The sequence below is a fragment of the Melopsittacus undulatus genome, chromosome 10 (assembly GCF_012275295.1).
Source record: "Melopsittacus undulatus isolate bMelUnd1 chromosome 10, bMelUnd1.mat.Z, whole genome shotgun sequence".
Classification (NCBI taxonomy): domain Eukaryota; kingdom Metazoa; phylum Chordata; class Aves; order Psittaciformes; family Psittaculidae; genus Melopsittacus; species Melopsittacus undulatus.
Genome location: NC_047536.1, coordinates 17,206,059 through 17,233,147, shown reverse-complemented (window position 1 = coordinate 17,233,147; position 27,089 = coordinate 17,206,059). Strand labels below are relative to the sequence as shown.

General features: G+C 43.5%; 1 protein-coding gene across 1 annotated transcript; it reads left to right on the top strand.

The window, feature by feature from the left end:
• Positions 1-308: 308 nt before the first annotated feature.
• TBC1D9B (TBC1 domain family member 9B) lies at positions 309-26,720 on the top strand. The gene is made up of 21 exons (XM_005147211.4): positions 309-476; positions 2,788-2,898; positions 5,441-5,559; positions 6,630-6,858; positions 7,465-7,723; positions 8,327-8,534; positions 8,656-8,868; positions 9,032-9,193; positions 9,762-9,912; positions 10,315-10,529; positions 11,255-11,372; positions 12,066-12,351; positions 13,013-13,142; positions 14,287-14,385; positions 15,208-15,276; positions 16,056-16,296; positions 20,979-21,044; positions 21,205-21,276; positions 22,922-22,969; positions 23,417-23,523; positions 24,297-26,720. Exons 1-21 carry the CDS (start codon positions 359-361, stop codon positions 24,987-24,989), a joined length of 3,714 nt encoding a protein of 1,237 aa, XP_005147268.1. The 5' UTR covers positions 309-358; the 3' UTR covers positions 24,990-26,720.
• Positions 26,721-27,089: the final 369 nt, after the last annotated feature.

Sequence of the window (27,089 nt, the reverse complement as noted above, 5' to 3'; positions counted from 1 at the left end):
CAAACTTGAACTGCCCTAGCAAAGGCCTTTTCAGTGCAGGGTGCCACCGAGAAGCAGCGGAGGGGACCCCAGCTGCCCACCGAGGACGGTGCAGGGAGGTGGCAGTGGATCCCCCCCTCTCCACGGACGGGGGCTCGAACCCGCGCACCTCGCAGCTCCCTCGCCACAGGGGCCGCCTGGCACCGCCCCGCTGCAGTGAGGGGGCCGGTACGCCAGAGGGCGCCGTGGCACCGCCTCTGCGGCCCCGTGACCCGGCGCCGCGGCCCGGCCGCTTCCCCGGCGCCGCCTCCCCGCTGCGGCCGGGCCCAGCCCAGTCCCGCTCTGCTCCGCGCCTCTCCGCCGCAGCGGCCCCGCCGCGATGTGGCTGGGGCCCGAGGAGGTGCTGCTGGCCGGCGCGCTGTGGGTCACGGAGCGGGCCAACCCCTTCTTCTTGCTGCAGCGCCGGCGGGGACACGGAAAAGGGGGCGGCCTCACGGGTGAGGCGCGGCGGGGCTGAGGGGAGGCTCCGGCCCGGCGGCAGCGGGGATATGTCCTTTCCCGCTGCTGTGTCCCTGCAGGGCCCGCTCCGGCCCGGGCCGGGGGGTGCTGAGGGGATCCCTGCCCGCGGCGCGGGCTCCGACAGGGTCGGGTGGGAGCTGCCCGCCTCGGAACGGGAGCGGGTGGGAGGTGGAGGCCCCGGCGGCGGGGGTGAGCCCGTTCCGTCCGGCGGGGTCTGTGCGGAGCCTGGTGCTGCGGCCGGGCCTCCCCTGCGTGCTGTTGCACAAGGGAGGGCGAATGGTAAGGAGGGCGGCTGGGGTGACCCTCCTCGCTTGCCAGGAGTGGCTCCGCTCATCCTCGCATTGCCTGGGATTGCTGAGTTGTTTTCTTTATGCATTTCCCCCGAGATTAGAGGCTGGAAGTGAGATGTAGTTTTAAACTGATACCTTTATCAAAACTGCTGTGCCTGGGTCAGGGGTGAAGTTGTGTGGGTGCCCGATAGTGATGGAGCAACCGCAGTGTGTGTGCTTGATACCCTCTTTCCTGAACAGAAACTTAAAGCAATGTCACAGTGACCAAGGCACAATGTTAACAACAACACAACAGTCCCCTCACTTTTAAAACACCCCGTTTATGTGCAAACATGGATAACCGACATGTGCTTTTTACATTTGTGTATTGCACACAACCAGTTTCATGTATTAGCCCTGTTAACCAAACATGCTGACTGCAGGATGGCACAAGCTGATAAACACCCTTAGCGTGTTTCATCTGTTCACAGTGTTCAAAATTGTTTTGATTTGCTCTCTTTCATGCAGCATAACTTAATTGTGTAATTTCACATGTAGCCGTGTAGGTGTTGTGGAGTTCCCCAGGTTCTTGCAAGAAGAAATGATGCCTGGTGCTGTTCTGGAAATGTTGGAACTGATCTGTTGTTGGAAGCTTGGAGCTAGTTTACTTCTTGAGCTAGTTTAGCTCAGTGAGAGCCTTCTTCAGAGCTCTTTATGTGTGAAAAGCTACATGTCCTCCTTACTGCAAGTTGACATTTTAGAGGTAGAATGTAGATATTCAGCCTGAAAGCTGAAAGGGTGTTTGCAAGTTGCTGTTGTACTCAGATTCTTGAACATGTCAATGCGTCTTCACTGATCCATGTGTCAATATTTGACACGTTTGTTGTTGTTATAGGAAGTATTCAAAGTGACTTCTTAACACCTGTTCTGTCTAAAACTGAACACAAGAAACCTGGAGCCAAAACTGAGATACTGCTGTGCTGGATTACATACATATTTGGTTTAAGGATTTCCAGATGAACTTGCTATGGATGGCGTTTCTCTTGAACTATGATCAATGATATATTCCTAGGCTGTTACTTGCTTTTGGATAGCCAAAGGAGATAAAGGGGAGGAAGTAGCATGTTTCATGATAACAAATGAGATATGGGTGAGACTTGCTCAAGCCATACAGAGGGGAGCAGGGAGATTGAGCCTGGGCCTCCCAAATAGAGATCCAGAGGAAGAATCATGCTCTCCAAGTTCTAGTGTTAGAAAACTTCTAATCATGAAGAAGTTGCAAAACTAATTTGCCTTAAAAATGTTCATAGTACATTATGTAGAATAAAAAAGCAAGCTATCATCTTATATATTTATCTAGAAATAGACTGAATTGAAATACATGGGTTTGCTTTACAAAGTTGCTGTCAGTATGTATTCTGGAAGTGCTTCCTTTTTTATTTAGCATCATGTAAAAAAAAAGACTTGAACTTGTCTGTTGCCAAATTCTGATTCCCTGCCTTCTTTCTTTGTTTAATCAAAGTACTTCCAGAAACAACACTGAAACCTGTGAGTACCAGTTTGTCTGGAGCTGCTTGATTCCAGTTTGGATGAGTTATCTTACCTGCTGTTTGCATAGGTGATGCTGAAATATACAGCATTGAAAACTCTTTGGTGTTTTAGTTTAGTGAGCTTAAAAATCACCATTGGCAACAAAAAACCCACAGAGGAAATTACATTTCACTTGTATTAGAAAACTCTCCTAGGAAGGCAGAGGAATATAATGAGGTTTAGGAGACACTTAAATGCCATCTAAACTTTCTCCATTACCAGTGGGATTAGCTGCAGTTGGTTTTTAGGTAATTTGCTTGCAGTGACTGGATGTGTGTCTTCATTGTCTCAACCAAGTGCCATTGTTCTTCCATCACAGCATACGTCATAGGAACATCATTTTTCCCTAGTTTTCATCCCGTATTTTTACTTAACCCAATTCTTCATTTTGGTAGTACATTATTTTAATTTCTCCCTCTTTGCCTCCTAGGTCTTCTTGTGGGAACATTAGACGTGGTTTTGGATTCCAGTGCCAGAGTTGCCCCATACCGTATTCTGCACCAGACTCAGGACTCTCAAGTGTATTGGGCAGTGGCATGCGGTATGTAGTGATGTGACTCTTATTGGAGGCTGGATTTTTATTATTCTGTTGTCTTTTTGGTTCAGATAATCAGTGATCCCACATCTGTAATAGATTTGTGGATACACTATATCTGTATAAAACATTGCAATAGTATTTTTTAAAACATCAAGAATCTTTGGTTTCATTTACTTTGAGAGGTGTAACTGCTCCATTAGAATATCATGGTACAACCTTCTAATATCTGCTGATAAATTTTGATTAAGGCTTTAGGTCCTACTGGTTGCTAAAGAGAAAAGTATCTTCACACGTATTTGTTCGACCAGTTTTGTTTATAATAAAGAATCTTCACTTCTCACTTTGTGGTTGAGACATAAAATTTGAGCATGAGGTAACTATGTGCTAAGCCCAGACATCTTGATGTCTTGTTTTCACCACCATAATATTCTTCCTTGCAGAGCTACTTAAATTCTGCTGAAACAAGTTTCAGAAGTTGCTGTGTTTCACAGAAAGTTTCCCTTTTGAGGAAGGAGGAGGCAGAGAGGAAGAAAGAAAACAAAATGGCAAGCCAGAAACTGCATAGAAAAAAAGCAGAATATTTAGTGGCCACGTATAGTGCAAATCTAAAATTTTATAGTATCTCAACACTAATGAGTGTGTTATTTTTATGCGATATCAGGAGTGTTTTAATTGATATCCTCTATATCTCAGTTACTTTTAAGAAATGCAGCATGATAAAATGAGCTGGGCTATCTAACAATTGAATGGAGTTTGATAAATAATTATACTGGAGTAGATTAATTGTCTTCATCCAGAGTATTTTTGTAATTATATCTGGTTCTCATTTGACTGTCAGAGTGAAAGTACTTAAAGTTATAAAATGTGTATCACTCTCCAGTTGAAAAATGTGTATTTTTCATGTACAATTCATCGTATGTAAATACTAGTGGCAGCATTCTGGTCATGCACACAGCTTTGGCCTTCCAGACAAAGGTTCCAGATTTTGTTCTTACAACTCTCTCTGCAGGAATTGGTTTACTCCTTCTTTTTTGTAATTTTAACGTTGTTCTTAGATGTCAGTTACTGAGGCCTGGTTCATTATAGCAATTTGTCTGCTGCAAATTGGTGAGAGATGCAGCTCCTGAAAAAAAATGAAACTCAGACTTTATTCCCCTACCATTGTTGCTGGACCTGTGGAGGTTTTTTGACAACCAAAGTATCCTATAGTTGATAATTCTGTGACCTTAAAATAAGCAATTTTGTATTACTTGAAGTCATTAGTGCTTTAAAAACACTGTCAGATGGCTAGCACAGATGTCAAGTGAACTTAACTGTTGCCTGATCCATTGGGCTGTACACACACACTCAAGTTGAAAGCCCTGCAGTGCTTTGAGACAAGACAGCTTACTTGCTTCTAGTTTTTAGTTTCAGTTCTTGGAGTTATTTCTCCTTGTGAAACCACAGATTAGCTGGTGTTGGGCTTTGTGGTTAGGTGTCCAACTGTAAATACATGAAGACTGTTTCATTGCTGAAGCTGCCTCTTAAAGTCAGGTAGAGCAGTAGCTTTAGGGAACAGCTTGGGTGTCTGCCACTTCCTTCTCTTCCATCATTAACCACAGGGAGGTGTGTAGTGTACTCACAATGAAACTGAGTAGAGGAAGGCGTGCTGTTAACTTTTTTAGATATTCCGCTGCTCTTGCATAAAACTTCAGAAGATGAATTTACTGGAATTTGGCAAAGAGAAACTTAAAAATGTCTTTGACATGCATTTAAACAGGTTTCTTTTTCTCTGCACTTAACCATGTTTCTTGTTAAGAATATAAATTGCTTTTTAATTTTTCTGCATGTTTTCTGTCTGCAAGAGAACGCAGTGATAGCTGTCAGCAGAGAGGAGGAAATCTTTTAGTAAACACAAATCTTTGAAATAATTAATGTCAACTAAGGTAACTTTCTATAGAAAAGTTCTTCAGATTGGTTAGAGAGTGCAGCTTGTCCTTTGTGAGCTGTTGTAGGTGGTTAAAGACAACAAACTAGTAGGAGGTTTGGTGAGACCTTTTTATTTAAGAAAGTAAAAAACTTTGACATGAATATTTGGTTGCTTTTTGGTTTGGAATTTTAAGTTTTTTGCTGACCGCTGAGCGTGGAATACGGAACCTCTTTGTAGGTGTAAAAGGTTCAATTCTTCTGTAGGTGCAAAAATTCCAGGACTCTACTGAAAGTTAATTATTTTTGCTCTAGAATGCCAGGAACTAAAAGAGTACTTCTTGTCTGGAACATGAGAACACGTTTTATCTGGGGAAAAAAGCTGTGTTTGGTGTGTGCTGGCAGATAGGGTGGTCTGTTGGTAGTGTTATTATCCTTGGTGGCAGTGGAGATATTTCGTTAGAAACATAATGGTGTACATAAAATATCCTTGATATGTATGCAGTTATTCTGTTTGATTTCTCGTCATCACTGTTCAGTAATTATTAGTTTCCCGCTGTGAACTTGAAGGGCAAAAAAAGACCATGTTCTAATTTCTTTTTTCTTTGCTCTTCCCATCATCTTTCACCCCTTCAATTAGGGTCATCCCGTAAAGAGATCACAAAGCATTGGGAATGGCTGGAGAATAACTTACTGCAGACTCTCTCCATCTTTGATAATGAAGAAGATATCACCACCTTTGTGAAGGGCAAGATACATGTAAGTGACACGTTTCACTGAAGGACTTCCAGATCCTGAGAAAGAATGAGGAGGTGGCCTTAAGAATTTTTTACTGGAGGGAGGGAGCAAGAGCTCCATTGCAAAACTTCTCACTGCTCCCTCTTCAGACACACATACATTTGAAAATGTCATGGAATATATGATATTATCAGCATCATGTTGTAGTTGTAACACTGGCCAAAGGTATTTGTGTGAGGGAAAAAGTTACAAGCAGTAGATCTCGGGGAGCAGCCTGCTTAGGGTGTGCTTACTAATTAAAATATACCTCTTTAAAATTCTTGCTGATTATACCTTTGATGCAGAGAGAATGTTTAACAAGGATTCATCTAGCAACAAATACAGCAGGGAGAACTCTAGTTTGCAAGTAAGACACTTGTCCTGACACAGTGCTCTAAAAGGCATCTAAGTTGTAAAGGAACTGCACTCCAATTTCCACGGACTTCTGAGTCAGACAGGTGTCTGCTTGTTGTGCAGAGAGCACACTTCAGATTCCCAGCCCACAAATTCTCCAGAGTAGAAACCTATAAATACAGTTTGCTACTGAACAGCAGAAGTTTGAGTCTTTTTCAGTACTCCTGTTAGGCTGTTTGTATTTTCTCTGTGTGAGAGAGATTGTGGTCATTTGTTTTTTCCTTCTGGCCAGTCAAGATCTGACAGACTGTGGAGTTCTGCTGTTCCTGGCAGATGATCTTCCTGTTGAAGAAGCATGTATGCAAGTGAAAACAGACTTCAGTTCTTCTGCAGGGTGTTCAAAGTGTTACCAGGCCAGCCAGGAGAAACTCAGTCAAATGTTAAACTTGAATACTTGCTGCATGTGTTCAGGAATGGATCCCAGATCATAGACTCCCAAGCTATCTGTTTGTTCTTTCTACATGTCTTTACCATTTCTATAACATGACAGGAGAAAAGATAACTGTTGTGTCATGTTTCTTCTTTCTGTCTTCCGGATTGCTGCCGTGACCTTTTGCTGTCCATTATGTCTGTCAGCAGGCATGTTCCCTTCTGTTACTTCTCTCATTTCTTCCCCCTTTCCTCCCATGTCCTTTCAGGGAATTATTGCTGAAGAAAACAAGAATGAGCAGCCCCAGAGTGAAGAGGATCCAGGTAAATTCAAAGAAGCTGAACTGAAAATGCGGAAGCAGTTTGGGATGCCTGAGGTGGAGAAGTTGGTCAATTACTATTCCTGCAGCTATTGGAAAGGCCGTGTACCCAGGCAGGGATGGCTGTACCTCACTGTCAATCACCTCTGTTTCTACTCCTTCCTGCTGGGCAAAGAGGGTGAGTTGCAAGCCTGATAGTTGTTTTTCTGCCGTTTACCATGAACTTTTGATGGAGTTGATCTTTTGTGTGACCTTTTTTAAGGTGACAGGCTTTTGTCCCTTTTAGGAATCCTTCAGGCTCTAGCTCAATGCATAGATCAGTCCTTGCACTCATAGGCACTTCAGGGATGTTTAGACTGAATACCTAAGTCAGTTGTACAAGTACAACCAAAGTTTTGCATAAACTGGATTGGAGAACCAAGCAGCAGTTTTACCTTGTTGAGTTTTATTTGGAACCACCACCAGGATACAGTATTTACAGAGCCTGAGCTCCTGAGTTAAAAGCTAATTTGCTGGAAAGAAAGAGTGAAAACTTGAGTAATTGTACGTGAAGGCATTTGCTGGATAGGAGATAGTCATTTTGTAACTGCATTATTTCTAGTCTAGTTAATCACAAGGATTACTTCCAAGTATTTTTGGAGAACCCAGTGAAAGAACTGTCCATGTGTAAGCGGGGGAAAAAATGCTGCTACACTGAGAGCTTAATGGCCCCTTGAGCCTCATTTCTGAGTGTTGTTTTGCCTCAAATGGTAATATAGGGGCTTTAATCTTTTTTTTTTCCCAGTTACACTGGTGATCCAGTGGGTGGATGTAACCCAGCTAGAAAAAAATGCCACGTTGCTGTTCCCTGAGTGCATTAAAGTAAGCACAAGGGACAGTGAACTTTATTTTTCCATGTTTCTCAACATCAACGAGACATTCAAGCTGATGGAGCAGTTGGCTAATATTGCTATGCGGCAGCTGCTGGATAATGAGAGCTTCCTACAGGACAAGTCTCTCCCAAAGCCCAGGAAGCCTCTTAAGAACATCTCTGCATTAAAAAGGTATGTGTTTCCAGCAGTGAGGAAACAAGACCAGTAACAGGGGATTGCTATAATAGATCTGCATTACTGTATAGCTCCCAGTTGCCTCTGGGATTTTCTCGCTCTGGCTGTTTCACTTATTCCTATCATTAGACTTCTGCCTGATCTTTTTTTCTTCCCATCCCAAACTGGTACTGAATTCACACACACCCTCATGTCTTACTCATGCATGAGTTGGCATGGTCAGGAGGAATTTTCAACTACAAACTGTTGAAAATCCTGTTAAAAAAGAAGTGAAAGAAGAAAATTACATCAGCCCCATTGTCTAAAGTTGAAGATTTCTAAAAAGTAATATACATTTGTATTGTAATAAATCCTGCTGCTGGGGACTGCTCTCTGCACTTGCACATTTTATCTTGTATTGCAGGACATACCTTGTCAGTGAAGCATGACAAGGCTGAAAGAGGAGTCAGATAAGGGGTGGCATCTCAGTTAGAGGAATGAATACTAAGAATACACAGCACAGTCTGAGGTTGTGATTGGAGTCAACACTTACCATTAGTGTTTGAGTAGGTTTTTCCAGTGAGAAAAAACCTCTGGGGATTACTGTTTACTTTTCTTCAGAGACCTGGATGCTCGAGCCAAGAATGAGTGCTACCGTGCCACTTTCCGGTTGCCCAAGGATGAATGCCTGGATGGACACACAGATTGTACCTTGTGGACACCATTCAACAAGATGCATATTCCTGGCCAGATGTTTGTTTCCAACAATTACATTTGTTTTGCCAGCAAGGCAGAGGAGGCCTGTCATCTCATCATTCCTCTCAGGGAGGTAGGGATTTCTTACCTGTGTATTAAGACTATAGGCCTTTCTTTGTTTTTGTGCACATCTGTCTTTTGTGCAGTCACAGAGAATCTCCTAGATCCAAATGGCCCTTGTCTTTGTCTTCTAGGTGACAATAGTTGAGAAAGCAGATAGTTCCAGTGTCTTGCCCAGCCCTCTGTCCATCAGCACTAAAAGTAAAATGACCTTCTTCTTTGCCAATTTGAAAGACCGAGATTTCTTGGTACAGAGAATCTCTGACTTCTTGCAGAGAACACCATCCAAGAAACCATGTGGCAGCGACAGGGAATGGAAGTGGAATTTGGCTGATCCTGGTTGTGAGGTACTAAGGAAATAACAGGGAGGAGCATTTGTCAACTTTTCAGAATAATGCTCATTGCAGTGTTTTAACAGTGCTTCTTACCAGCAAATGCCATCTCTTTGTTAGACAATTAGCAGAGGAGGGATGCTGCCTGAGCTCATCTGCTTTATGTTCTGTTGTTCAGGAGGTTCCAGAGTTGCCTTCCAGCAGCCCACTTGCTGTTAGCCCCATGTCTGCTCTCAGCAGTCAACCTGTCAACTTCTGTGCCGGGGAAGTGCCAACAGCCTCACAGGGATTACTCAAACTCTTCAGAAGAAATTCCGAGGAGCTTTCAGGACCCAAAGGGGTAAATAATATCTTAAAGAAGTAACTCTAGTTTGTAGTAGGTTGCAGATTTCCTGTCCTGGTCTGACTTAAAGCTCATTTTATCCCTAGTCAGTCCTGCAGTATCACTGCTTTGTCTGTCACAGTGACTGTGCTGCGTAGATGTAACCTGATCCTCAGCTTGCTTTATCAGTACTGAGATACCTGAGATACTTCACTAGAGGGTGAGAAATTAGTGTTACTGTGCTTCTGGGATGTAAATTCATGTCTGTGAAGAACTGAAGATCTCTGCTTGCTAGTTAATCATCTTAGGCCATGGTTCTCCTTGCATTTATGTGCAAGTTTGCAAGATGTGATGCCATTGCACAGCCCAAGTTAGTGTTTCAAAGACTTGACTTTAAGTGAGGTCAGAACTGATTCAGAACAGTGTAGGTTAGGATGCACCTGTTCATTCAGGCAGAAGAATAAAGGCTTCAAATGTCACAATGCATTTCTCTTGTGAAGTGTAGGCCTGAGTGTACCCAGAAATTACCTGTCCTACAAATATAAAAATGCATTAACCTAATATGGCCATGTTTGTTTCTGTGAAGGCAAAGGAAAAGATGAAAGAAGAGTCTTGGAACATCCATTTCTTTGAATATGGGCGAGGGATGTGTATGTATCGCACTGCCAAGACAAGAGAGCTGGTGCAAAAAGGAATCCCAGAGAACCTTCGTGGAGAGTTGTGGCTCCTTTTCTCAGGTAAGATGTTGTGCTGGATACTTTGGCAGCTCTTAAGAATAAGCTTTCTGCACATCTCAAAGGAAAAGGGATAAATCTTAACTCATTTCAGAAGAAATTAATCACAAGTTAACTCCCATCTGAATGATATATTTCATGGTGGTGTTGCCAAAAATGCTGTGATCATGTTCCTGAGATTACAGGTTTTTTTTGAGTGTACTAGCTCTTTAGCTTCTTTTGTCTGTGTTTGTGTTGGGACCTAGACTCTTAACATGATGATTTCACAATGAGTTTGTTACTATCACATCTATTTGTAGTTAATGAACTCATGCAGTTCTTCCTCGCTGCCTCATCTCTGAAACTGGGCATAAAGTCTGTATTCTAGAGCTCAAAAGGTGAAGCAATATTTTTTTGTCATTACAGGGGCTTGGAATGAGATGGTGACTCATCCTGGTTACTATGCAGATCTTGTGGAAAAGTCAATGGGAAAGTACAATCTTGCTACAGAAGAAATAGAGAGAGATCTGCACCGTTCTATGCCAGAACATCCTGCCTTCCAGAATGAGCTGGGAATTGCTGCCCTCCGCAGAGTGCTAACAGCTTATGCATTCAGAAATCCAACAATTGGGTACTGTCAGGTAAGAAAGAAGCCTTCGACTTGTTAGGTCTACATGGTGACCATGATTGACTTGGTCTTTTTCTGCAGTTTTTTGTTAAGTTTCAAGCTTTTCCTTCATGCTGTCCATGTGGTGGTGTGAGAGCAGGAAAAGTAGTGATATTGCAAGATCTCTTAACTATCCCTTGGATATAGCATTTAAATAGACTCTGCAGATTTCTGTTAGGTGCAGTGAGAGTCTTTTATGAGTTTTCCTGTTAGAGCTTTCCCTAGCTCAGGAAAAACATGGAATGGTTTCATTGAAAAGAGCAGTTGGATCCAGTAAGTGGTGACGAACATAGGCAGTATATTGACAACCAAGTCAGTTGCTCATTTCTGAAACAACTCAGTGGAAATTCAGATGCATTTTGCTCTGGTATTAGGCATTCTATTATATTGTTCTGTTACAATCAAATTGTTAAAAAGCTTTTCATGAAAACTGTGAAAATTGTAGTTAGTCACACTGATTGATCTAAATGCTTGACAAAAAGTAATTGTATTATTTGCTGCCTCACAAACAGAGGAACTGAAACAGAAAGGTAAATTGGCTCAAGATCATCTGTTGACTCAGATACCAGTAAGAGCTGGAAATAGATGTGACTGTTAGTGACAGTTTTGCTGTATTCATGTTTTTTAAGTTTAGCTGGTCTGTAATGACAGAGCTTTCATGTTTTTCTCCTCTGTGTATTTTACTCTGCTGGCTTGTAGGCCATGAACATCGTTACATCAGTACTGCTGCTGTACTGCAATGAGGAAGAGGCTTTCTGGCTCCTAGTGGCTTTATGTGAGAGGATGTTGCCAGATTACTACAACACAAGAGTAGTGGGTGAGTCTTTCTCAAATCCATGATGGAGCCTGGATTTTCGGCTTCAGCTGCAGCAGCATCTCTCAGGAGCATTTTGTTGTTCAGAATGAATTAAATGTGATGCATTTTTAAGATAGAATAGAATAGAATAGAAGTTGCAGGTGTTTGATGGAGATGTAAGAAGAGACACTACAGGCTACCAAGGTAGTAGTACTACCTTGTAGTAACAAGGAAGATGAAGTCACTCAAGATTGATAGCAGGAGGGACCATTGGCAGTAAAGAGGCATATCTAGGAGAAAAATATTGGGTTATTTCCTAGCCATCTGAATGGTTTATTAAGTCTTTGGAATAGGATCCCAGGAAAGGTTAGTGAAAGCTCTGCTTCAAGGGCTTAAAGGTTGGTCTGTATAAAAGAGTACAGTTTGATGTAAATACTATATCAGTAGTGCTCCATTCCTCCTTTCAGGGTAAATGCATAGATCAGTGGGAGTTTCTGTTTCTATATGCTCTGCAATATAGGAGTAGTATCTATCTAAATATGTTTGCTTTATTGAGGAGACAAATCTAAATGAATGTATCAGTTTTAGTTCTGATATTAAGAGGCTTATAGGAAATGGAAGTGAACTCATGATATTTTAATAATTGATTAGCTAGTGTATAGTACCATGATACCACCAGTTTGAATTCTACAATTGTTTTTGTTTGTTTTCCAGGTGCCTTGGTCGACCAAGGCATCTTTGAAGAACTTACACGAGAGTATCTGCCACAGCTGTCAGAAAAGATGCAGGACCTAGGAGTGATCTCCACCATATCCCTTTCCTGGTTTCTCACTCTCTTTCTCAGTGTCATGCCCTTTGAGAGTGCTGTGGTCATTGTCGACTGTTTTTTCTATGAAGGAATCAAGTTCATCTTGCAAGTGTCATTGGCCATACTTGATGCAAACATGGAGAAGTTGTTACAGTGCTGTGATGAAGGTGAAGCCATGACTATACTGGGCAGGTACCATTCATTGTTCTTCTTTATAATGGAATAAGTAATGGTACCCTTTTAGTCATCATCTCTTCCTACTTAATTCCCTTACATAGCAGGTCACAGATAACACTTAGGTTGCAACTTGAGCTCCAGAGAGTTTTACTATTGCTTTCTACAAGAGCTGAAGTGGAATTATAGCTCAAGTGTGGAGGAATCCCGTATTTCTGGAGTTGTTTGCTTTGCAGCATAATGCATTCCTGCATCTCAATTTAAATTTGAACTCCAAAGGGTTGTTTATTTGAAATTCACTGACAAATTTTAATCTGTATTAAGAACATATCCGTCAGGAATTGCATGGATAACAAAACTTTATCAAGCAGATATCTCCCAAATCTAGTAAATGCAGTATTTTTCTTGTTTGAAATGTGAATCACTTCTGTGTGCAGCAAGATCTTCTGTTCACAACTAAAAGCTCACTTTAAAAAGAGTAGGTACTCCCCAAAACAGGGTGAAAATCAACTTCAGATTCACTGAGGGTAGCATTGCAGGTTAGCTGGGAAAAATTAAATTGCCCTACATGTTTAGATTAATGATACAAAGAAGTTGGGAATTACGTGTTTAGGAAATGGCTTCTTTTCCTGGACTCTAATCCTGGAGTCTTACATCTGTTCTGTTTATTTCCCCACAGATATTTGGACAATGTAGTGAACAGACAAAGTGTCTCTCCTCCTATTCCCCACTTGCATGCCTTACTAACAAGTGGAGATGACCCACCACTGGAAATTGACATCTTTGAGCTCATCAAAACATCCTATGAGGTAAGGTTCTGGCTCAGTTTTTGTCCAAGAGATTTTTTCTGTAGTAACATCCAGTTTTATACTTTGTGCAGCCTGAATTTGAACAATGTTCATAGCTTGAGGTGTTTTAAGTGCAGGCTCAAGCCATTAATCCACTTTTGGTATATGAGTAAAGACTTAGTGCTTTTGGCTGCTGCATATTACAGAGTCTCCCCAGCACCAGTGGAGCTTACAATGAAAATTGCAAATAAGTGAAAATTGCATACCAGAGATTTCTTCCTGCTTTGCTAAAAAAACGTCCATTCTTACTTGTATTTGGGGATTGTCAGTGCTATGGAGTTGGGGAAAGGATAAAATGGTGAGGTATACTGCAGAAACATGGAAGCATCCCTGTTTACATGCACAGGCATCCTATTCTGGGATCCAAGTTACAGTAATAGGAAGGTGACCTGTTGAAATGCCTCTGCACTGCTGGAGATATTAATTATTCTTACTGAGAACAAACTCAGAAGGAATTTGCAAATGAATGATGGAAAGAACACAGTTAAAAGAACTGGTGTTTGACAGTTCTCTGCTATGCTGTGCTAAACATGGGTTCGTTTCACTTTTTATCTCCTGTTTTTCATCCTGTCCCTTTCCAGCTGCTTACAGTCAGGCTGCCATCATTTTGCTGGGTTTTTTGTTTGTTTCTTCAAACCTGCCATCTCTCTTCTTGATTTCTTTTACAAAAAAAGTCACCAAATTCATCTTACTTGTCTGACCTTGTCAGTAGAAAGGCCTCTTAACTTTGGTGTTTCTAGCTGAATCTCATATGGGTCCTAGAAAAGAACATGTCTGGAAGGAATGCCAACCTGTCTGTACTCTTATCTCCACCAAAGTATAGGATCTGTATTTCTGTCAGTCCTGACAGATGCTTTTTCAGCTGTTCTTTTCAAACCTCTCATGCTAAATTTCTCATTAATTCTATATGAGTTCTCTTACAGGACAGATGTGAATAGGGAATAGAGCTCAAGCTTTGTCTCATCTTCTTGCTGTTGGTAAAAGGCTTCTAGGGGGGTTAAATCATCTCTGAGGGGGTAGTGCACTTATTAAGGACCATGAACTGAACAGGGATTGTTCTTTCTTTAGGAGATGTCGCTGACCTGGTCTGCTTCCTTTCTTGTAGAAATTTAGCAATCTGAAGGCAGATGACATTGAACAAATGCGTTTTAAACAAAGGCTGAAAGTGATCCAGTCTCTGGAGGATACAGCCAAGAAGAGTGTGGTATGTGACTCCCAGATTGAATGAGCTACCAGATGGCATATAAATGCAATGTGTTTTGCTGTAAGCATCTAGAAAGTTTACACTGTAGCAATCCTAGTTTTGAGTGACTTAAAGAATAGCAGATCATGTGAAAAAATGGATTTACTGGCTGTAATAATATATTTTCAGTTTTCTTACTTCACATGGTTCTCTTTAATCTAGTAAAATGGATTGAAGTGCAAGGGCATGAATGAGGTATTTGGCATGGAGGGAGATAAATGCCACTTGTAAGCCTTGTAATAGTCTCCACTGCCTAGTACTGTCTGTTTCATTACTTGCCTGGAACCTTTGAGAAAAGCTAGCTAGCAGGTAATTACTTACCTGCCATTTACCTGCCACTGGTATGCTAGTGCATGGCCAAAGGGGGGAGTATCCATATCTATTGCAATTATCTGCCATGTTCTAGGTGGAGAATCTCATCCACAACATTCTTTCACTGTTGTTTTTCAATACATCTGGGTGAAACATCTGAAGATAAAAGCAAGAGGCAGGAGCAGCACAGTCTGCACAGTCAGGTCCCTGCATAAACAGGGAATAAGTGCAGCATTTTTTTCTACGTATTCCAAATGTCAGCAGTTTCTGCATGACCAGAAACTGTCTTCCTGACACATAATTCATAGCAGCAGGAAGTATTAGAATGGTTATGTTTTCCCTCCCATCCTGTGTCATATCACCTTGCACTTGTTTGTTTCTCTTCTATATTACACAGATTTTTCCATGAGTCATATTTTATTTTTCTAGCTTTGAAATAACATTTTCACTCTATTTTCTCCCTAACCATAGGTTCGAGCTGTGTCAGGTGACATTGGTTTCTCAATTGAGGAGCTAGAAGAGCTGTATGTAGTGTTCAAGGTAAGAAGCTGGAGTGACGAAGAATGTGTTCTAACACAGAGAGAACAAATATCAAAAGAAATTGAAAGGGAAGAAATGACTTTGATTTTTAATCCAACCTATCAGAAACAGATGTGGCATTCTGTTATACATGGTGCCAGTAAGACTGGCCTTGTTATGTTCTGGTTGATTATTATTTTTTCCCCCAAAGATAGCCAGAACACATTTGCAGTATTTGAATGGTACTTATTCAGAAAGAGATTGTGGAGTCAATGGAAGAAATGTCACACAGCACTTAGAATGGGGAGCTAGAATTGACTGTCCATCAGTTTTTGTTTTCAGGTTTGCCATTGACTTGATCTGTAATTGTGACAAAATGACTTAAGTGCTTTTGCCTCTGTTTGTCAGTGTTTTTTTAAAGGAGTGGTATTACCCAACTCCCATTTACCAAGTCACTGCAAACTCAGTTGCATTGTGCTGTAGACTGAGAAACAGAAGCTTAGTTCTTAAACTTGTTACAGTAAAGCCTGAGTGACATTTTGTTCAAACCTGAAATAATGGGTTTTGTATTTTTCACTTAAAATTGTTCTTTGTGCTTTTCACAAAATCCCTCTCTCTTCCTTCATTTTGTATTATTTTGTAGTTAAGTAACACTAGTAATAATGGGGAAGATAAACTGTGTGTCCTGGAATAACTCTCCTTTGCTTCCTGATGCTATTCTTGAGCTACAGCAAAGTCTCCACTCCTTTGGCATGTTGTGCTGTAGTATAATCTGACCTTTTAATCCCTTCACTCCAAAGGCAAAGTATCTGATGAGCTGTTACTGGGGAAATAACCGTGCTGCAGCTGCCCGCCGGGATCAGAGTTTACCCTACCTGGAGCAGTATCGCATCGACATGGAGCAGTTCAAAGAGCTGTTCATCGCTTTGACCCCCTGGTCCTGTGGCGCACATACACCGGTGCTAGCGGGGCGTATGTTCCGGCTTCTGGATGAGAACAGGGATTCTCTCATTAACTTTAAGGAGTTCGTCACAGGGATGAGTAAGTGGTGGGGTTTGGAGATTATATAATATTACAAAACATGTTTCTGTCCTTTTCCAAGCAGAGAACTAAAAGGAGATAGTGGTGTTTGCACTGTCACAAGGGCAGGGTGGCTGCCTTACAGGAAGCTTCACGAGAACAAAAGATGCCTTTTTGCTGCTGCACTGTCTCCTGTTTTGGGAAACAGTTGGCAAAACAAAATGCAGCTTTGCTGTGGACTTGCTGAGGGGGGTGGCTTGAGAAAGGATGCCCGTGGCACCAGAGCGGAGCCGGGGGAGATCAGCGTCCAGAAGCCTCACCACAGAGCGACAAGAGCCACTGAGGAGGGAGCCTCAAGTCCTTGACAGGACTTGCAAAGAGCTCAGCTCCCGCGAGGAGGTGACTCACCGGGGGCAGAGACAGGAGGAGGGGCACCAACTGTGAGTGGTTAAAAACCTACCCAGGGAGTGTGGCGACCAGGAGCGCGGCGAACAGAGCAGGTCGAGGCAGTTTGCGCGGCAGTTCATGCAGGCAGGTGAGCAGGATGGTGAGCACTCGCCGTACGACCAGGGTCTGGTCTGGGAGCTCTGCCTTGGCTGCCCCAGTGGTGTCCAGCGTAGGCACCCAGACAGAGCCGGTAAGTGGGGAGGTTGCGGTGCAGAGCTTGGAGTGTAGAGAGTGCCTGCACTGGTCTGGTGAGGGAAAGGTGCAGAATGGGCAGGGCTGCGCTTGCTGCTCCCTGATGGAGGACCTCCTCCAGCAGGTGGCTGAGTTACAGGATGTTGTCAGTAAGCTGCAAGATGTCAGGGAAGCTGAGAGGAAACAGGACTGCTTGCTCCAGGCCCAAACAGCACAGAGGCCTCAAGATTCCCCTCTATCTCATGGAGGAAAGAAGGAGGCTGTTGATCAGGGAAGCTGGGAATTAGTAACAAAAGAAAAACAACAAAAGGTTGGAAGAGAGCAATAAAAAGCAAGGGGCTTCCTCCTAAATCTGCTGTACCCACCCAGAACCGCTTTGCTGTCCTGCAGGGGGCTGATGAGGAAATGCACTTGCATCAGAAACAGTCGGCTGGTGCACTGGTACAGAAGATCTCTACTGGTGCCGCCAGGAAAAAGTGGCAGGTCGTAGTAGTAGGGGACTCTGCCTTGAAAGGGACAGAAGCGCTCATCTGTCGGCCTGACCCGGTCGCAAGGGAGGTGTGTTGCCTACCTGGGGCACGGATCAGGGATGTTGCAGAGAGGCTGCCTGCTCTAGTAAGTCCCACGGACTATTACCCGCTTCTAGTGATACATGTGGGTGCTAGAGATATAGATAGTAGTAGCCTGAGGAGTATAAAGAAGGACTACAGAGCTCTGGGAGAGGTGGTCAGTGGCTCTGGAGCTCAGATAGTCTTTTTGACAATTCTCCAAGACACAGGGGAGGACCTTCCAAAGGCAAGGAGGATTGGACAGGTTAATAAATGGTTAAAAGGGTGGTGTCATAGTCAAGGGTTTGGGTGTCTTGGACATGGGGCCCACATTTGTAGGCCAGGCCTACTGGGGTCTGGTGGAGCTGCTCTGATAAAAAAAGGGAAGAGTGGCTTTGCTGGGAGGCTTGCCAGACTTGTCAAGGATGCTTTAAACTAGATGTGTTGGGGGAGGGGAGCATCATTCCATCCCAACACACCCAGTCAGTTGCCAGCACCTATAATAAATACTCTGAGCAATGTAGTAATATTCTAGCCGCTCCAGCCACTGAGCCGGCTTCATTTGGAGCTTGGATCAGATGCCTCTATACAAATGCCCATAGCATGGGGAATAAACAAGAGGAATTAGAGATGTGGGCACATCTACAGGGCTATGATATAATAGGCATCACAGAAACATGGTGGGATGGCTCCTTTGACTAGTGTTGGAATGGAAGGTTATAGGCTTTTTAGAAAAGACAGGCCCGGTAGGAGGGGAGGGGGAGTTGCCCTTTATGTTAAGAGATAGGCTGGAGAGTATGGAACTCTGGGGACAGGTGATCAGTTAACAGAAAGTTTATGGGTCAGGGTTAAGGGGAAATTGGTGACGGGACCCATTAGTGTGGGGATATGTTACAGACCTCCTGATCAAGAGGAACCTGTGGATGAAGAACTCTACAGACAAATAGGAAAAGCCCCACGCTCACAGGCCCTTGTTCTCATGGGGGACTTCAACCACCCTGACATCTGTTGGGGCGACGGTACGGCCCGGCACAAGCAATCCAGGAGGTTTCTCGATTCTGTGGAAGACAACTTCCTTCTGCAAGCAATAAAGGAGCCGACGAGGAGAGGTGCCCTTCTTGACCTCGTGCTCGCCAACAGGGAAGGGCTCATTGGAAATGTGACTCCAGGGAAGTCTTGGATGCAGTGATCACGAGATGGTTGAATTCGAGGTCCTCAAGACAGTGAGAAGAGCGTGCAGTAAGCTCACTGCCCTGGACTTCAAGAGAGCAGACTTTGGGCTCTTCAGGAACCTGCTTAGCAAGGTTCCATGGGATATAGCCCTAGAGGGCAAGGGGGCCCAAGACTCTTGGTTAACATTCAAGGATCACCTGCTACAAGCTCAGGAGTGTTGCATCCCGACTAGAAGGAAGTGCAGCAGGAGGGCCAGGAGACCTCCTTGGATGGATAAGGAGCTGCTGAGAAAAATTCACAGGAAAAAAGAGGCTTATAAAAGGTGGAAGCAAGGACAGGTGGCCTGGAGTGAATACAGGGATGTTGTCAGGGTAGTTAGGGACCAGGTTAGGAAAGCTAAGGCCCAATTGGAGCTAAACTTGGCAAGGGATGTTAAAGATAACAGAAAGGGATTTTATAGGTATGTAGCGGCTAAAAAACAGACTAAGGACAGGCTGAGGTTCTGAATGGCTTCTTTGCCATGGTCTTCACTGGCAAAGGCTCTGACTGCAGCACCCAAGTCTTGGAAGGCGGACGCAGGGACTGTGAAAACCTAGACCTTGGGCCCACTGTAGGAGATTATCTGGTTCGAGACCATCTTAAGAACCTGAATGTACATAAGTCCATGGGACCTGATGAAATCCATTCGCGGGTCCTGAAGGAGCTGGCGAATGAAGTTGCTAAGCCACTGGCCATCATATTTGAAAAATCATGGCAGTCAGGTGAAGTTCCTGACGACTGGAAAAAGGGAAATATAACCCCCATTTTCAAGAAGGGGAAAATGGATGACCCAGGGAATTACAAACCAGTCAGTCTCACCTCTGTGCCTGGCAAAACCTGGGAGCAGATCCTCTTGGAAGGCATGCTAGGGCACATGAAAAAGAGAAAGGTGCTTGGTGACAGTCAGCATGGCTTTACCAGGGGAAAATCCTGCCTGACCAATTTGGTGGCCTTCTATGATGGGGCTACAAAAGCAATGGACAGGGGTGGAGCAGTTGACGTCATCTACCTGGACTTGTGCAAAGCATTCGACACTGTCCCACATGACATCCTTGTCTCTAAATTGGAGTGTCATCAATTTGATAGGTGGACCACTCGGTGGATAAAGAACTGGCTGGATGGTCGCACTCAAAGAGTTGTGGTCAACGGTTCAATGTCCGGCTGGAGAACAGTAACGAGTGGTGTTCCTCAGGGATTGGTGTTGGGACCGGTCTTGTTTAATATCTTTGTCGCTGACATGGACAATGGAATTGAGTGTGCCCTCAGCAAGTCTGCCGATGACACCAAGCTCTGTGGTTCTGTTGATACGCTAGAGGGAAGGAATGCCATCCAGAGGGACCTTGACACACTTGTGAGGTGGGCTGATGCCAACCTCATGAAGTTTAACCATGCCAAGTGCAAGGTCCTACACCTGGGTCGGAGCAATCCCAGGCACAGCTACAGGTTGGGCAAAAAGGAAATTCATGGTAGTCCTGCGGAGAAGGACTTGGGGGTGTTGGTCAATGAGAAAATGAACATGAGCCAGCTTCAGTGTGCGCTCACAGCCCAGAAAGCAACTGTATCCTGGGCTGCATCAAAAGGAGCGTGACCAGCAGGTCAAAGGAGGTGATCCTGCCCCTCTACTCTGCTCTTGTGAGACCTCACTTGGAGTATTGTGTTCAGTTCTGTTGTCCTCAACATAAAAAGGACATGGAACTGTTAGAACAAGTCCAGAGGAGGCCACGAGGATGATCAGGGGACTGGAGCACCTCCCATATGAAGACAGGCTGAGAAAGTTGGGGCTGTTCAGCCTGGAGAAGAGAAGGCTGCGTGGAGACCTCATAGCAGCCTTCCAGTATCTGAAGGGGGGCTACAGGGATGCTGGGGAGGGACTATTCATTAGGGACTGTAGTGATAGGACAAGGGGTAACGGGTTGAAACTTAAACAGCAGAGGTTTAGACTGGATATAAGGAAGAAATTATTTACTGTTAGGGTGGTGAGGTACTGGAATGGGTTGCCCAGGGAAACTGTGAATGCTCCATCCCTGGCAGTGTTCAAGACCAGGTTGGATGAAGCCTTGGGTGATATGGTTTAGTGTGAGGTGTCCCTGCCCATGGCAGGGGGGTTGGAACTAGATGATCTTGAGGTCCTTTCCAATCCTAACTATTCTTTGATTCTATGATTCTTTACTGCTTCTGCACAGGGCTTTTTGCAGGTATCATTTCCTCGTTGTCTGTGAACTCATTCTGGTTTGAGCTTGTGAGCACAGGCTGTTTCTCTATCCTAAGGGCTGTTTTTCTTAACCTTGTTTTTTTTCTTTGCAGGTGGGATGTACCATGGTGACCTCACTGAAAAACTCAAAGTACTCTACAAACTGCATCTACCTCCTGGTGAGTGATTGCTCTTGCTTCTCTATACTGCTACTGTTGAACGTGGTATGTGCTGACATGCAGTTGAAAAGGGATGCCTCATGAATTTTGCTAATGAAGGGGTGATAACTGCTGTTCAGTTAGCTTGAAGATCTTAACATTTCCTTCTCTGTAAATACAGCTCTGAACCCAGAGGAGACAGAGTCTGCTTTGGAGGCCACAAGTTATTTCACAGAGGATGTTACAGCAGAAGGTAATACAACACTGCTCTCTTTACTGCTCAGATTAGGCAGGAGTTGCAGCATAAATCTGTGTGCTATAAATAGTGATTTTGTGCAAAGCATGGTCTCATGGTGGCAATAAGAGTATGTGAACTTGCTGTCTTTGTTGCATAATGGGAAAGAAGTTTGGATCTAAACTCCTCAGTGCCCATTTCATGCACGACACAGCATGCTCTGAATCACAGTCACAGACTGCTGAGGACGAGCAGTGTGCTTTTACCAGTCCCTGTCTCCCACCATGATTTAGGTTTTTCATGCAAGTCTCATTGTCTCTCTCTTGTTTTTGTTTCCTTCTCTGTGTCTGTCTGTGTCTGGCCTTTACTTTTTATCTGGGATATTGTCCCTTCAACCCCTTTTTCTACTGCTCAAGTATCTCCTTTTGTCTCAGAGCTGGATTTCTGCCTGCACTGTGAGTCTCAAGGTCAGTCCATGGATTATGTGCATGCATTGAGCATGGCTATCATGCTGATATCATCTGCTCATACCAGTGTGCTATTTTAAATACTCCGAAGTTGTAGCTGCTGCTCCTCTTTTCATGACAGTCCCGCAATGAATAAAATGCTATGACTAGTTAGATACCTTTCAGTAGATTCTAACTATTGAGTTTCAACCTAGTTCAAAATAGGGTTTGTCCGTCTTTTTTCCAATGGAATTTGTCTCACCCTAGAAATTGGCAGGTGGAAAATAAGCTCAGAGCAGAGCATGGGGGCTGCTGACCTGGGCAGATGGCACATGTGTCTACTCCATGATCTTCTAGTTTAAAGGAATAATGATTCATGCCATTGTATTGAAAACTGTTAGTAGACTAATTTACTGTATTTCTTAAACCATGATTTTAGGGATTGTGAAATAGCAGGTCAAAATATGTCAGTTGTGCTAAATGTTTACTAAAATGTAATAGTGCTCCAAAAATAGAAATAGAATCATAGAATATTTAGGGTTGGAAAGGACCTTAAGATCATCCAGTTCCAACCCCCCTGCCATGGTCAGGGACACCTCACACTAAACCATGGCACCCAAGGCTCTCTCCAACCTGGCCTTGAATCTAAGTACAAGGGATAATTGTACTGTTTGCTGCTGGGTGGCTAATAGAACAGTCTGAGTTGAGCCAAGACTTCCTGTATAGTCTGGTGACAATATAGGGAAGCAGAAGCAAAGTTTGTGAAGTCAGACTCTGCTGATTGCTCCCAAAGTTTCAGTTAAGTCAGTGAATAATGGTGAGTGTAGATACTAGTCACATATGTGCTCAGTAGTCATCTGGGGTTTTTCCATTCATTATCTTGATTTGGATAACTGTACTTCTTTAAGCCATCACATAGCTCAGCTGTCTTTCATATCTATGTTTCACCCTTTCTTTTAAGAGTTCTGCCCTCTGCCTCAGCTCTTCAATCCAGTTTTTCAGTGTGGCTTTTCACCCAGTTCATCCCATCATCCTCTTGCTTCCATCCTGTTCTGTTCACTCATCTAAGCACAATGTGGGACTGTGAGATCTATCCTAATATTAGACATATACTTCTATTATTTGAATTTGTATACTGAGTTGTCTTACGTTCTTCATGTTCTGTATTGCTGAAAACCAGTTATTAACCATGAATTTTTAATTCCATATTTTTTTAGAAACCCAAGAAGATAAAGGAAGGACAAATGAGAATGGTCCAGAAAAAGGTAATTCCATCATCAATAGAGACATTCTAGTCTTGTTACTCTCCTATTATGAACTGTTCATTGTCCTTTGCTGTATCAAGGAAACCTTTCAAAGTGTCCCTTGTGCATAGATGTAGACTGGGATGTGAGCTGAGAAATAAAGCTCTCTCACGCCTTACTGCTCTGACTTTTACATACCAGGAGCATAACATTTGTAATTCATGTCTGGCAAGTTGTCAGCTCATAGAGTTCATTTAGGAGAAGTCAGGCTGGTGCAGCAGTATTAACATTTTGCTCTACTGAGTTGGATCAGATAAACCAGCAGAAAACAATGCAGCCTTCCTGGTAGATGCTTTCCTAACTGTCAATAAAACCTGCTTCCAGCATGATTTTTGCTTGCACAGTGTTCACTTTTGAAGCCTGAAACCATTAACCACCTGACTATAGTGGCTTATTCTTTCCTTACAGAGGAGAAAGGTACCAGTCCACAGGACTACAGATACTACCTAAGAATGTGGGCCAAGGAAAAAGAGTCCAGGAAAGAAACCATTAAAGATCTTCCCAAAATGAGCCAGGTAAGAAGTGAATGTGAAGGTTTCCAGTTAGGTGACTGACAGCTTAGGGGGGAATTCAGCAGAATGTGCAGTGGTCTTGCTAGCATGCTCAGTCTCTGCCTGCTGTTTACCCTGCTGTTCTGGTCTGGTGAGCTTTAGAAGCCTCTAATTCCACACGTTTCTGTTGCATTTCCCAGTGGGCATGGGCAAACTGCTTTGTTTCCACCAATCAAATGTATTTGATCCTCTCTGCCTCCCAGAACAATTTTTCCTATAAGAACTGCAATCTGTGTTTTCCCTCCAGAGCAGTTTCAAATATGCCTTCAGTCATATAAACTTGTTTGGCTTTTTTGGTTTTGCATTGCCTCAAGTTACAGCTGCTTGGTGAAGAGCAAAGAATGTGGTTACAGGAAAGAGAGTCTGATGACTGGTGTGATCTTTTCTGTCCCTGATTTCCTTGATGGCCGCTACTTAAGCTGGTTTGGAAATGCTTAGAAGCTGACCACAAAAGAGTAGAAGGACAAAAGTAAAATATTAGGTTTTCTCAGATGTTCATTTGTCAGGATTAAAACTCCACCACTATTAAATTGCTAGCTGTGTCTTCATTTAGCCACTATAGCAGAGAGAGGAGTTTGCCAGCATTGGGCTGTTCTGAATCAGTACAGTAAATTGCCATTTACTTAGGAGGGAGGCAGATAAACAAGGAATCTGCCAAGATGGTGCCTGTTGCTTCATCTGTCACTTTGTTCAGCTTCATCACTTCATCAGCTTTTTTTTGTCTTCGTCTTTTAAAGGAACAATTCATAGAGTTATGCAAGACCCTTTACAACATGTTCAGTGAGGACCCAGTGGAGCAAGAGCTGTATCATGCCATTGCCACTGTAGCCAGTCTCCTTCTGCGAATTGGAGAGGTCGGGAAAAAGTTCTCCAACAGGCCCATGAGGAAGTCTGAGGACTGCAGAACAAACAATACCCAAGATCCTGTGAGTGAAGAGGAGTCACCAACATCTGAACAGAGTCAGAATTCAGCAGTTGAGCAGCAACCCCAAGCTGACCATGAGGACAAAACCTGCAGAGATGCTCAGCCTGAAAAACTACAGCAGGAGAACCAAACTCTAGGAGATGCATCAGGGGAAGGACAAAGCTCTCCTTTACAGCTGCTATCAGATGATGAAACCAAAGATGATATGTCCATGTCTTCCTACTCCATGGTCAGCACAGGCTCCCTGCAATGTGAAGACATTGCAGACGACACAGTCCTGGTTGGTTGTGAAGGCAGAAGTTCAGCTGCCAGGTATGGTAGCACCATTGACACTGACTGGTCTATCTCCTTTGAGCAAATCTTAGCTTCCATGCTGACGGAAGCAGCGCTTGTAAACTACTTTGAGAAAAAAGTCAACATTCTCCAAAAGATCAAAGATCAGAAGAAGGTAGAGAGGCAGTTCAGTTCATCCAGTGATTATGAACTTTCCTCCGTGTCAGGGTGAACTGGAGAAAGCAGGAATTATCTTTGGGAGATGCAGCAGGGAGATAACGTGGCAGATGGCAGAATGGTTTGGTATTTTGTGTTTGGGGACTTTTTTGTTTAATCAGAGACCAGTAACTACACAATTACAATAGATTCCAGTTGATAAGGGGCTTCTGACAGTGACTTTTTTGTAGGTGCTTCTTTGGCTACTCTGGTTGGTGGAGTTAGGTTTATATTCTCAAGAGCCATTAGAACCTAATAGCCCCTGACATACAGAATTACCACCATAAATTATGCATGTCTGCCTTTTGCTCTCCTTTATTTTAATGAAGTTTTATTTCAGACAGTAACTGTTCCTTGCCTTGTTTGCTGTAGGTTCCTGGGTAACTTGCACAGCAGATGCAGCCTGGCTTAAAATCATGTCCACCGCTGGCTGCCAACCTGAGAGCTAACTCAGTGTAGTCAAGTGCTGTAGGACCCTGACCTAGAAATAGTCTCGTAAGTTCTTCAGTGCTGTTCTGTGACTCAGCAGCTCTAGTGCAAATCTGCCCCACTGCTCCCAGCACCCTCAGATCTAAACATGAACATTTCTCAGGTCTGCAGGTTTCTTTCAGATGGGATTTGGCATTTTCATAGTGTATGATCACATTCTTCTTCAGCGTTCAGGAGTTTTCAGACAAACCTGGTTTTTTAGCATTTGCTTTTCTAATCCTTTGAAATCCATTGGTTTTAGTTTGTCTGGGAAGCCACAAGCTCCTTGACCTCAGTGCAAAAGTAATACTAAGTCAATCAGTGGTCTTATGATGGTTATAGTGAGGGACTAAGTTCCTAAATTAGAAGGCAGTGAATCAGCCTCAGTGTTACAGGGCAGTGGCATGCTGGTCTGCTGGACTTTTCCTGTCAGTACAGGAAACATCCCTTGTTTCTTGTCTGTTCTCTATTTTTACCAGCTAATGGTGTGTCCAGTTTTTAGGAGGTCTGATCAGTCAACCCTTGCAAATTCCTAGGACAGGAAGATGTGCAGGAGCATTGTATCACCTGCAGCTGCTCAGTGTATCCTTCCTGAGCATCTCCTGTGCAAAGAGTCCAGCAGTGGACATGCTCTTAGAAATTCCTATTCATCAAAGGGCAATTATACTTAAAGAGAAAGAATTCAAAGCAGTGTGGCCCTCTGCCATCAGCCCTTTGTGGGAAATCTCAATAATAGACTTGATCTCTTTTCCAGTTAGAGACAAAATAACTGGGAGACTGAGTGACTGCTCTTTCAGATCAGTTAAAACCAGAAGAAACTGAGTTAGCTTTCTGGTAGTAGGGCATGTGCTCCGAGGATGGAGAATTAATGCTGTTCCTACAGATAAATTCATCTCAGTACACAGGCATCTGCCTAGCAGGGTGGGAGCTGGAGCTAAGCCCTCACTGAAGGCAAGGTTTGCTACGGCTGTTGGCTGGGATTCAGAATGTGAAGGATGGAAAGGACACGTACAGTTGGATGTTCCCATTTAACACTACTTGGCATGCTACTCGGTGTTAATTCCTCCTTGTGACAGTCTATGTATTCACAGCTGGTACATATTCCTTATTTCTCTGCCTCCTGTGTCCTGCATCACTGGAGAGCAGCCATTAGTCAAACTGCTTTTACTAATTATTCAGTAATTTATTGTCATTTTTTAAAGTACAAATAATACATGTGATTTTACACAGTCTGTCTCATGTCATGTACTCAATAAAGGAACCAGAATCCTACACACTACTTTGACTCCTGTTTCTCTTAGCTTGTGAAGTGTTGCTTGTATCCTGTCCATGGTGATTATCCAAAACAGCAGATGTGGAGTTCCATCTATTTTGTCTGTCTTTCCCTATTTTTCTTTTTTACCCATCTTTTTTTCCATTTTAGTTTTTCTGTATCCTTTTTCTTCAATTTTCTTTTTCTCTCCTCTCCTTTTTCCAATTTTCTTTTATTTTTATTCCTTTTTTTTCTCTTCCCTTTCTTTTCCCTCTCGTTCTGCCCTGCCCATTGAGGGCAGCTCCGCTCTGCTCAGCGTCAATCCGGTCCCAGCGGGTGCTCCTGCACCAGCCGCTGACAGCTTGAGCCCTCCGGCAGGGGGCGCGCTCGGACGCG